The 13,292-nt window shown below is 37.2% G+C and overlaps 1 protein-coding gene across 1 annotated transcript in view; it reads right to left on the bottom strand.

Annotated features, from left to right (window-relative positions):
• Positions 1-1,589: 1,589 nt before the first annotated feature.
• DOK6 (docking protein 6) overlaps positions 1,590-13,292 on the bottom strand; it is a 249,157-nt gene continuing 237,454 nt past the window's right edge. The window contains exon 8 of the mRNA XM_068193335.1: positions 1,590-7,883. Within this exon, the coding sequence (XP_068049436.1) occupies positions 7,744-7,883 (140 nt within the window). The 3' untranslated portion in view covers positions 1,590-7,743. The remainder of the gene's footprint in view (positions 7,884-13,292) is intronic.

Below are 13,292 nucleotides of genomic sequence, written 5' to 3'. Positions count from 1 at the left end.
GAAATGCTGGTTCATCCAGCATCACACCTCCCAAATCACTCAGGAAATGGGAGACCTTTCCCAGTTCTCTCCCAGCCTGCATCAGACAGGTAAGCACGCTCTTTCCCCTGCCCTCTGAAGCTGGGCTCCTGCACAGAAACAACTCATATTTTTAGGATGAAGGAGAGCGTGCAGGACTTGGTAAGACACTCATCCACCAAGAGGGTCCTTGTCTCTGCTTTTGATCATACCTTTTTTGTTGTTGTTGCTCTTTTCTAATAGTCCAGTGCATTGAGAATTATGAGGACGAGCCATGGGAACCACGGGATAACTGAGTGATGAGTTTGCCAGCATGTCCTTTAAAGCAGGGGAGCCTCAGGAACACTGAGATAGCCTCAGCTGTGTGTGCTCAGGTACTACTGGGGCAGGCTGCCACCATGCCACAGGACTGACTGGTGCCACTGCTCTGACTAGTTTCTTGGCCCTGATTAAGCTTGATTCATTAAATTTTAAATTTACCTTACTATCTGTGCTATAGTCTTACAATTATATACCCCTACATATAACTTAGGATATAATGTTTGAACTAGAAATACTAAAGGAAATGTACAAAGCTATCTAACACAAGTTTCAAAAGATTATTTCCACACTATCCACATTGTTAGCCTGTATAGTTAGATAAAATCATTACTATGAATTACGAGCCATGGCTGACATATTTCTTCTAACCTTATGCTTACTTATAAAGACAACTTTGTAGTGTTAGAAAAAAAGCATCTCAGTGGTTCTAAAGGGTATTTAACACCTGTCTTAACAGTTTATTCAATTAGATTGTTGCACTAAACAATTAATTTGAAGCATTGACCAGTAAATAAAAAAAAAAATTATTGAAGTGATCATATTAAGATATAAAGAAAAGCACAGTATCTTTCTTTCTTTCCTCAATACTTTTTTCTGTTTGTGCTGATGTCTATATGTGTATTTGAAAAGAGGAATGTATGTTAGAAATATTTGCATGTATTAAAATTAATCTCTTTTTCCCCCTCTGAAATAAAACTGTCTTAAGCAGACTTTTATTATTTTCTTTGAAATGTCTATAATTTACCCAAAAACGGTAGAATGGGAGGAACCTTCCTACTGAACTCTGTCATAATATTTTGAAATTAGAAGAAAAAAAGGTTGAGCACCTCTGTATGTATTTTATGGATAAAAAAGGAAGATATCACCCAGAATTCAACGAGCTGTGAAATATTCTAAATCATATTTTGACAATACCTGGCTGCAGTGAGTGCCACAAAGTTGTGTGATAAATTTGGTGGTGCATTGTGCAAAACACTGTTTTTTTCTATACTGAAAAATGCATGTTAGGCAGATTGGTACTCAGTTCTTCCAGCCAGGTTAGGGAAAACAAGCCCATCATGCTTTGTACAGAGTAATGTAGAGCTGTGAATCAGTCTGAGCACACAACGTTGTTTCCAGTTCCTGATGAAGGAGAAAAAGAAGTTGAATACTATGGGAAAGTGTTTTGTGCTCAACATGGCCCACTGCTGTGTGCTTAAGTGTTTGCCTTTTTCTCCTAATCTTTTTAAAGATTACAGAATCTGGCTCTATTTTTGTCGATTTCTTACCACATTTTTCACTTCCTTTCATAAATTTATCTACCTTTCTATAATGATGATTTTCAAAAAAATAAAAGGTTAGCATGTATCATTCTTTGGTAAGAAGTCATAGCACTTCTTTTTTTCATGTATTTTCTGTTTTTCCTTGCAATCATCTCAAATCAAAACAATTTCAAAAAAGTGGTTCTGGGTATCTCCTGTCACAGCCCGTCATCTATGGAAACTCAGGAAATATGACAATTAACATCCACAAAGAAAAATTTATTTTATGTAATTTATTCTAAGTATAGGAAAAGTGATGAGAATAAATGTTTAACTGAAACCCTTATTTTGTTTATTGGTATGGAATTGCCATACCAGCCAATTAATTTTATGCTATTTCCATGCCCACTCTGACTTGCTATCATACAATTTTTAAAAAAGACTGAAAATTATGTGTCAGCTGATTAAAAGTTAACTTCGTTCATGTCAAATATTCTCACAGGAAAAAATCTACTGTAAAATTTATTAATGTACTTGAAAATCTCAGGATTGTAAGAGAACATAGTAAATCTGTTGAACCTCATGAAGATCTCTGTATCAAAGCAACAAAAAACCCCAATGAAATTAATTCTTTGAGACTTTAAATGTGATTTTTAAAAATACTGACCTCTTCATATTAGAGAGCCTATTACTTTTTGAGCTTGCATTCAGTTTAAAAGGAAATATTGTCTCCATTACAACTAGCAATATTCATAACAATATGGACATTGTCAAATGCTTTAATTATATTTAATCATACTTAAACCTTAGTTGTTTTCATATGTGTTTTAATTGTGTCTGTAAAAATCTGTCGAGCTGCATAAGCTTGTAAAAATCTTTGCAAAGTGAAACTTCCATTTTCTTCAATAACACCAGTTCACCAGGAGATTCTAATATTTAGGTTTCTAAGCACAATGCAATTTAAATAATTGCTGAATATACAAGACCTTCACCCATCACCTTTTACTGTCTTTTAAGGACCTGGACAGGGAGACAAACTTCTTGTTACAACAAAGGAGTCAATATTCTTTGTGGTTTCTTTCATTCCACCATAAGCTTATCCTTGTTTCCAATATGCCTCACATTTTATCTAAAATAAAAAGTGAAGAGCATTTATTTATACTATCAAGTACAAACACAGCACACTTCATGTAGTGCAAGACCTTATAACTGCAGAATTAATTTGCCCAGCCCTTTGATTTTAAAGTTATGCCACTACAGTGGTGTTGCACAGTCATTATCTTCTACTTACAAAACACAGGCAGGCATTTTGACCAGTTCTCCGTGGTTAAAAATGTAAAATTTTAACACGCCCTGTTGTGTAATGAGTGTGTTTGGAAAGAGTCACAAGTATTTGAATGATGTATGGAAAAATGAAATTTTCCGTGCTGTTGGATCTATTCTTGTAATCAAAGAGCAGCGTTTCACACTTTTTCCACTGTTCACTCCATTCCATATGTGGATAAAAGCCACACTTATTTCTTTGCAGCAGGTATAAAAAAAAAGCCAAAATACACTGATATTAAACACTAAAGCAGAGATTAATTGGAACTCATTACTCCTTCCTTTTTAGTATTTTGTAAATAATTCTATATTTCATGCTAAAATGCACAGCCATTCCAGAGAGTTATATTTTCTAATGGAAAACTACCCTGCAGTTTCTAGGTTACCAGATGAAAACTAGCACATGTAGCTGGTGAGCTAAGTCTGAGCAGAGGTTTATACGCTATAGGCTGATGCTCTTTATCAGTTCCTAGAGATCAAATATCTCAAAAAAACCCTATTCCTCATAGTATTGCCTTTTAGATTGGAAAGCTGAACAAGCATGAAATTAATTCCTTTTCTGAAAAATGCAGTACATAGATATGATTAACGATTGACCTTTTTTTCTCTTTGCCGTAAGCGGGTAAGGGTCATCACAGATTGCCTGCACTTAGCAACTTCTAAATAAATGGGTGCCCGAAGGCTGTATTTTGTACTTAAATTATTGCTATAGAGAGCACTTTAAAACACTTTTGCCCTTAGACACTCAATTTCAACCCCTCTTCCAGCAAAGTCTTTTTAACTTGGAACAAAACTTGATTATAGTTTTCTGCATCCCAACAGGATTTCTATACATGTGTTGTGGAATGAATTATTTTTCCTGAAATATCATGGTAGACTTCTGACAAAACAAAAGACAGCAGCTATTGTCAATGTCTCAACAAATTCCTTGGGTTTGTTAATACATTTTCAAGTCTTACTTGTAGCTTTTGTGGAACCAAAAAAGAAGAAAACAAATGCAGCAAAACCTCCCAAGGACAGAACTTGATACATGTGACCACGTGTCTGCCACAAAAAGTAATGTCTGAATATTTACTCAGTAAAACAGCAGACTTCCTGCTACAAGAGATTCTCCATTCTTTTTCCTTTACATGGGCAGATGAAATTGTTTCAAAGGAGTATATTCACAGACAATTTAAACTATAAATAATGACATGTAGCTGTTTAAAAATGGGACTATTCAAGTTCCTTAGCACCATTTGATGATTTATTAGCAGTCTCTTTCAATTTCACCTTTTCTGCACTGAGTTCAAGATCAAAAGTACCAGCATGCATCAATCTATAATATTCACAGTAAAGATATATTAGTAATTATATTTAGTAATGCCATGTGTTATTGGTTCATAGAGGTGAATATATTGTTATCAAAGGGTGATTTAAAAAATGTAAATCACGGTTATAATTATATATTCATATCACATCCTCAAAAACAGAAATAAAAGCAAAAGCTTTATTTTATTTCTTCTATTTTATCATGTACTAATGCTAAGTTCCATTTGTACCAGCTGCACCTGGTTACCACTGAAGACATTTTGTTGCCCTCCATCCCTTCACAGCTCATTAGCTGAAAACAGAGAGCAACTCTTGGGTCAGGAGTAGTCTGTGTGCCTTGGACAGGACGAAAGCCGAGACTGGAACAGGGTCCCATGGGGTCCCTGGGTCTATTTAAAGGCCGCTGTAGTCTCTAGGCAGGCAGCTCTACCATGTGTTCCAAAAGAGAGTTTTCCTTCTGGTGGAAGCACTAGGAGCTGTACAAAGTAGTCTCAGTGGCCATCACTTAGGTTATCAACAGGCATATGCCAGGAATTAAAGCAATTCCATGAAAACAGAATTTTCTGGCAAACTGTTGTCACAGTGTCTGCCTGCTTCTCATGGAGCTTTTTTGAGGAACATTGTGGAAGCTGTGTGAATACACCAATGTTACAGTGATATCCTCTGCTGTTCTGGAGTTGCACTAATGGCAGCATCCACTGGCTTCTGAATACTTTTGTGCTTCAGGTTACCAGCTGTCTTAGACTGTGTTACAGTACATTGTAAAGCTGAATCCTCATTTTCAGATTCTAGTGTGCTTGTGTTTGGTCTCTGCAAGAAATAGGTTCCCAACAGGTCAGATTTGCTTTAGATTGTTTATGTTCTGCAGCTTTGTTCAATTTTCTGTGTATTGTATGAGACCTCACAGGTATTTTATAAACGTATGAGTTGAGAAGATGGTTGCATCATGCAATGAAAGAAAAAATATTTAGTAAAACTGCTATATACAGCCATATAGACAGCCAAAACTGCTATAATGCCCCCTTCCCTCCCCTTTTTGGTGTGTTTTCTTTGAAAATAGCATCTACATTTTCATTAACTTGACAATACTCAGCTACTGCATAGGAAGACAAAGCCACAGACAGCAACTGTTCCCCAGGAAACAAAAAAGAGAACATTATATAGATCTTATACTTTTTGTAGAAATGCAGTTGAAGTACTAGGTTGAGGATTTAGACAGGTTCTTAAAGTATATGGACACTGAAACTATAAAGCATATTCTCCTGTTTTGCCTTTTCCCCACTTTTGGGCTGTGTAGAATATGTAATTATTAAATGACTAGTATTTAAGTCACAGAGGAAAGAAGTTGGACACAGCATTGAAACCTGTAAAACATATTGAAAACTTAATCTAAGGAGTTTCAAAGAAAATATATAATTTTAGGGCAAGTTAAAGAATCCCAGTTGCAAAGGAATAAACGTAACTGACCATTTCCCCAAAAGGCAAATATTTGGCAAAGCTACACTGAGTAACAGAATGACACCATTATAGTTTTGTATCAAATTTTGCATTTAAAGTTTGCAAATTGGAAATTTTCCCTAAGCAAAATGTCAACTGAATCTTTTTCTTAAATGAAAGTGTGAATGAAGCTTCCTTGATGGGTACAGCTCTGAGAGCACGATAGATACAGTGCCTTGACAGCGTGGGAGAGCAGTTTTTCATTTTAGCTCATCAAAATATTCTCTGTAGGGATCCATTCTATTCCTGAGTATGGCAGCACTGTGAGAAGGAAAAGAGGTAGTGAATGAGACAAGGGAAAACGGGAAAAATAAATAAAGGTGATTGTGGTGGGGTAGAACTGTTTCATTCAAGTGGATCACAAAGCTTTTTTATTCAGCAGCCGTTCACTGAAAACTGTAAGTGTGCAAGGTCTCTTAGCCAGGAAAATGGTTGGAGAAAAGCTGACCATACTGTATCAGTAAATGTTTAATCAAAAGCCGAAGCTTCTTCCATACCTTTTAATACATATATATAATGTGCATATGTAAAACAACCCAACAGCACTTTTTCAGTTAAATTATAGTACATAAAACCGTTTGTTTCATTGGAAAAGAGTCTGTGTGTCTCCTCCTTGGTACATTTCCTCAACCCGTCCTGAGAAACAACCAATGAACTGAATCCCTCTTGTAATCATGGCAATAGTTTCACTCTGGGAACAGAACACAAGGCTCCTCAAATCATACAAGAGGGCAAATTTTTCTCCTCACAATTTCAAACATTTCAGGGCATCACAAGGAGTACATAAATATTTGCTAACAGTTACAAAAATCTAAATGTTCAGGACAGATAAAATTCATTCCCCGCCTACAGGTATGCCTTCCAACTTATTCCCTCATTACTGATTACAAACATCTACTACAGTTCCTTTTTTAAAGACGTCTTCCAAAGACAGAAAATTTCCATTGAGAGGTACTCATCCTCCTTTTGAGAGCAAAACAGATGCTTGACATATGATCATACAAGATACAATGTGCATCTAGAACAGAAATCTGAGAAGGAAACACAGAAAATCAAAGTCACGCTGACCAGAAAGACAAGACCAGAGCTCAGCTCTACCATGTCTGCCCCAGCCGTGGCACGGGCGGTTGCCAGCTGGACAAGTGGGCCACTTTTTTTGTTTGAAGAACAGTTTTCCCGCTTTTTAAAGTTAGGATTTCAGGCATGGTTACCTAAATAATTTGTGAACAAGAAGACTTTGCAGCAGTTCTGAGGACAAGATTATGCTGCTGATAGGGATGTTCACAGCTCTTAGGGGCATGGTGAAAATTACACATGTAAGGGATGAATTTTTGCCCCAGGAATTTAATATTAGAGCTGGACCACACAATAACCTTACCTTGATGCACCAAACCCTATTCCCAACAAAACATATCAGCCTGCTACTCCAGTATTTGTTGGTGTCTGGCCCAAAAATCACCCAACCACCCTCTAGGGTAGTGAGTGAGCCCACTTGGATCCGGAGGTGACCCCCGCAGCACTGATGCCACATCTTGAGTAAGTGACATTTCAGTGCCTCCAGTGGGAATTGTAGGCTGTGGCAAGGACCTACAGATGTTGTGGGTGAAGACAGGCTGTCCTGCTGGTGGGGGCGGGAAGGAAGGCCCCAGCGTCAAATGTGCCATTGCAATGGAGTCCCAGAAAGGATCTTCTCCGGTCATGCAGAAACCTTCACACCAACCAACACAGTTTCATTTGTTTCCACCACTTTCTTACAATACAGACGTGTCCCCCTTCCTCCCTCCCCCCAACCCCCCAACCCCCTCCTTTCTGAACATATCAAGAAAAGGAACAGAAAAATAAATAAATAAAGACTTAGCCTCTGCTTCGAGGAAGCCACCTCTCCAGGTTTTCGCATTGGCGGCGCCCCGGCTAGAGCTGGTAGGCATCAGTTTTCACGGCAAATGGTGGGTGCAGAGGGGGCCAGCGGCTCCCTGGTCCTGGTGGGAGGCTCCAGGCTCATCTGTCCATGTGGGCCGGCAGCCCCCGGCTGTCATTGCACCAGCCCCGAGCCGTAGCTGAAGGCGTAGCTGCTGGCCAGCGACAGTGGCTGCTGGTGCTCCTCGCCCTGCTCCGATGGGTAGCTGGGAAATGTCTGTGCCCGGGACACCTTCGCTGAGCCGAGGTTGTGACCTGGAGCAAGGAGACATGAACACAAAGGTTGCAAGTGAGCTTTGAAGCCTTTCTTCATGGGCACAGACTCCAGTGGATTAACTTGCTACTGTCCCACGGTGCCAGGGTGCCTGGAGAGCAGATCTGCTTCTTTGGGCCCTTCTGGGGCTGCAGAAGAGGGTATTCCCGGTGGTTGAGGGCACAAGTGGGACAGTTTCCCAGCCAAGGCCAAAGGTCCCAGACCCAACTCAGACATAATTTAGGGTCAGAATTACTTTTCAAAAATTGAGAGTGTTGTAATTGTGTGTTTTCTACTTAATAAGTCTTACTTACATCAGTTAGGACTGACAAATAAACAGTGCACATCTTTTTTACCTGAAGCACTGCCCATGAAAGTAATGCCAGGGGTTTCAAAGGGATTAGTCCCACAAATGCCACTTCATTTACCTGCTGTCCTTTGAACATGATGCCAGTCTGTCAGGTAAGCACAGCACCACTGTAATTCCAAAATGAACTGGAGGTGGGATATGTTGCATGTGGCAGAATACTGGTTGGGAGGAGGATATGCAGGATGCTTTTTCAGATGGGCTTGTGATATAACCATTGCTTTAATCAGCAAGATGGGAAACCACATGTGAAAAGCCAGTGATGAAACTCAGGTAACACTGATGACCCAATTTTATATTCTGATAGTTCTCCTACCTCGTATTGCCTTTTGAAATTGAGATTTAATTAGTAACAAAAATAAACTTCCAAAATGCATATCTTCATGCGATGTATCTTTTTTTTTTTTTTTTTTTGAAATTTATATTGAAGCTTGGATTTAAAATGGTTTTAAATAATGCTTTTAAAAATATCTTAATACACTTATTATCTGTAGGAATGCAAAATCATATTTTTATGTCAACCACAGAGATATTAAAGAACAGCTGCAATGGTATAGACTCAAATACTAAAGAATTCAGCTCATGCTGACATTGTTGCAAAACAGTTAGCAGCTGGGTCAGTAGTGCTGGAACCAAGAATGATGTTTACTGGACTTGGGAAAACTTTTCCTCACTTGCATTTGGAAAAGTTTGATCATAACATGTTACTGACTTCCTCATGAAAAAAACCCCATGGCTCCCCCTGAACATGAGACTATCAGAGCAATGCTGGGACCAAGACAGAAAAAAACCCAACTAAATGAAAAATATAATAAAAGGTACATCTTAGTGACACTGAAGACAATAAAACCAGAATCTGAATTTCCAGTGGCATGTTAATGATCATAAAATCAGTTTCACGGCACAAGCAAGCAGGATGAATTTTTTATGTGTATTTTTACTCTTCATTCATTGGGTTAAATTGACACTGGCTACCAAAACTTGACTGAGATGAAAGGTTTAAATGTTTTCTGCTTCAAGAAGCTTTTGCATCAAACTGAATTAAAGTTTATGGTGACTGTGAGCTCTGAGCTACACAGTAGCTGAAAATGTGAAGTCTTAAAAGTTTTATTGCTTTGACCAACTTTTAACCATGATATTAAATAAGGTCTTTATTTATTTTTTACTTTTATTTGGGATTACATCACAATTACTGTCACTTTTTTTGCTTAATCTAATGCAAACCTAAACATGAAAAGATGAATGATTCTAGATTTTAATTTTGTGTTACAAATCTGCCACATTTCCTTCTCAGGAAGTAAGATCTTGCTTTCCTTTCATCCAGAAGCTAGAATCATATGTCTTTAAATGCCATAAGGTACTGATTTCCTATGTAAAATTTGTCTCTTTCTTACTAATAAAGATAAATAAAATATGTTAAGGTATAACTTTCTTTCATGTATTTTATCTAAAGAGTATAAAACAATTCCTGTGACAATGAGCAGGAGTAAATAGACTTACTAACCACAGAGTTCCTTAAACTCAGGTCTATTTGTTTCATTGTATAATTAATTTTAAATCCACTTTTGTAGAATAGTGTAGCTTTAATACAGTGATGAAGAGTGCCCCTAATACACTAATTTCTAGCCACTAATTTCTAGCTAAGGAATTCAGGCAGTGTCTTAGAATGTGGAAGATGAATTGGAACCTATTAGGGTTAAAAAGGAAATTAAATTCAGGTCTTTCATTTCCTGTATATATGTCCCAAAAGCCAACATATCCCTTGTTGTTCTTTAAAGGAAAATTTGTAGATGCTAAATGTCACAACAGGGTTAGTTTTTTGCCATTCTGTAAGCAAAGGGGTTAAGGATGAAAGTTCTTCTCTTCTAACTGCTAGGATATGTAGTAAAAGAGAAAAGAGATAGATCGAAAAGATTAAGGCTCACTTAACAGAGCCAAGAGGTCTAAGATGTCTGGTTGAGGCTCAAGCTGAACAGTATGACATCGATCTATGAAAATAATAACAAAAAGAATGGAGAACATTGGTTTGAATGAAATGAGAAATATATTCATAATAAAAAAGTTACAAGTTTGGAAAGAATGGATCTAGGCAATATATTTACTTTCAACTTTTTTTTTTCCAATTAATGATGTTAATATACTTCAATAAACAAATAAGAAAATGATGGTGGCAAAATAATAAAATAGTCTAAAGGTTCCAAGTTGACCTAAGACTGCTTAGTAGCCAATTTCCAAAATTTAGAGTACTTTTCAGCTTTTTGTTAAAATTTAGCCTATCACATATGGAAATTCTATGTTATAATAGAGCCTTTTATTTTCATTCCTAAATATTATTTAAGATTCATACAGCTGATCAGCCTTGTGGAGCCCTAGGTATTGCAGTGTCTCCAAAGTTACACTTTATGTCAGCAGTAAGGATTTTGAAACTAAAGATACAGGAAAAGTTTTTTGCAGTAAATGATTAAAGCTTTACAGCTTTCTAAGTTTCCTGCTTCAGTTATATTTGGGCCTTAAAAGGTTAAAAGAGAAGAAGAAGAATAATACTGTTTGTGGATTTTGCAGATCTTTGGTACCACAGCTGCTTTTAAGAATACAAAACTAACTCTTCCCTGTAATTACTCTGGAGTCAGCATAAGATGAATTTGATTCACACAGATTTCATCACCTGAAGACACCAATGGAGCTGGGTGAGGTTTTTTTCCCCCCATTGCTTACAGAGGAAAAGTTGCTTTTTTATCTGTTCCAGGACAGGACCTTGGAAACATAAGTATTATTCAGCCTGCTTCATCATTTATTCAAATTTACTCTCAGGATTATAGAATGCAATGAAGCTGCGGTCCGAAGCAATTAGGTATGAATGATCCATCAAGAAAATTTAATGTAACCCAGTAAATTACATTAAATTAGATTTTTCCTGATCTTAATTATGTTGGAAGCAGAGGCAGTATACATCAGGATCTTATTTCATGGCATGGTGCTTATTTATAACAATTCTTTAGAGGAAAACCCCAATGGTTTCCTAGTAACAGCAGTGACTGATGTACATATAAGTAGATCGATCACAACTTCTGAGAGAAAACTTGCAGTACTAAGCTAAATGAAAAGGGAAAAAAAAAAAAAAAAGAAGAGATCCAGGGATAAGCTTTAAAAGCTTCCTTACTGCTACTTACTGGGAGATGTTTCTGTTTTAGATTCAGAATTGAAATTCTTAACCAGAAGGCAGGCGCCAACCCTTTTTCTTTTCTATATGAAATAAAGGTCAATCTTTTATTTTCCAATACAAGAATTCAAGAGATTCTCATCTGATGTTCATTGGTTAAAACACTCATCTCTGATGTACAAGTCCTGTGTTCAAATTCCCCTCTGCCTGTGGGTAAGGTTCAACATTACACTTTCTGTGGAAAATCAGCTGAAAACATTCCCTTTCTGCTCAGTACTGACACTGCTGTTCACTGTCCCTCAGCTGAGCCATTGAGACTGCAAAGCTGCTTTGTAGACGGAAGCACTTTGGTCATCTGGCTTGCAAGAACCCTACAAATCCCTGTACTGGCAAAGCTGAGGAGCAGGAGCAAGAAGCCAAGAGGAAGAGATGGCAGGTTTTTTCTCAGTCTGGTTTCCTTGCCAGATGGTTTGTTTGGCAAATGATGACCTGTGAGCAATGTGCCACCAAATGCAGGTGAACGCCATCACCACCAGGCTGATCACAGCTCTGATGCAGGAGCACTTTTGAAACCCTGTGACTAAGCTATTCCCATACAAGATCTAATATAAGTTTATGTTTCTGCAGTACAGTGATTAAAAATTAATAGAACCAGAGGATCCTGTGTTTCAGCTTCTGTTGCAGGCCTTTAATTACCTTATAGAGATAGCCATTAGGTAAAAATAAAGACATTTGCAGCTGCACAGCAAGCTTTCATCTGGGATTTCTTAACCTCTGAACAGATGACTTTGCAAACAAAAGGATGTACTTCTAATGCACTTCTATTTCTCTAGGTTAGAAGAATAAATTTATTTTTGAAAATAAAATTTTATATTTCCATTTCCAAGATTATGAGCACAAAACTGAAGTAATTAAATTCAAGCCAACTGGATATCTTTACTAGTATTGTGTTTTGTATTTGGGAGTCTCTGAGACTTAATGATTGCAAGAGTTCTGCAATTGCTATAGATGTTTCTATAAATGCTATAGAAAAATATGCATGCTAAAAGAAATTTCTATGAATCAATCAGTGCAAGCTAAGAATAAATAAAGTGAATCAGTTGTTCCATTGTAAAGCAGTTATTTCTTTTTAGAAATATTAATTGGAAAATTCTGTTGTTCACAATAAACAGCACAGTCTGGGAAGCAGAGAAACAGAGATGATGAGATTTTATCATTGCACAACAGGATAGTGCAAGAAGGTGGAAAAAACCCAATTAGCTAACAGATGTTTCAAGAATGAAACGTTAGTAAGGAGTTAGCTCTGTGTTGTTTCCTCACACAATTCTTACTGGACTAAATGCAACTCTTGAGCCAGAAAAGTCCCCAAAACTAGTACCAGTCCTTAATCTAGATTTGCATTCTCCAAGGACTTTCCCAACAGCAGTGAAAGCTCCTTTTTATACCAGAGGAGGCCCAGAGATTGTACTGAGGATATCGTTTGAATGGGAAAGCTTGTCTCAAAGTGCTTCAACATCTGATATTCTTTGCAGTATTTTTGTTGGGACACAGGACTGAATGGAAAAGGCACTGTAGCTATGCACTGAAATCCCACTAGGGAAAATTAAACTCTTACTGAAAAGAACTAAATTTTTATGACTGGTTATTTCAGATGGAAGCTTTTATCCTCTAAGAGCTTTTGTTGCAAAGAAAGAGACTTCATATTTTATTCTGGATAAAGAAAAAACATTTCTCCAAAAAAACCCTACTTCGGTCTCAAATCAGTTAAGTGGCTATTATTGCATCAAAAAGGATACTTTCATTTAAGGCAGAAAATAAATGATTGCTGCTATCCTATTTATAAATTGATACTGGTTAAAATTCTGCCAACTCTCTGTATTGAAT

The sequence above is a fragment of the Anomalospiza imberbis genome, chromosome 1, assembly GCF_031753505.1.
Source record: "Anomalospiza imberbis isolate Cuckoo-Finch-1a 21T00152 chromosome 1, ASM3175350v1, whole genome shotgun sequence".
NCBI lineage: Eukaryota > Metazoa > Chordata > Aves > Passeriformes > Viduidae > Anomalospiza > Anomalospiza imberbis.
This window is presented reverse-complemented; position numbering and strand designations above follow the sequence as displayed.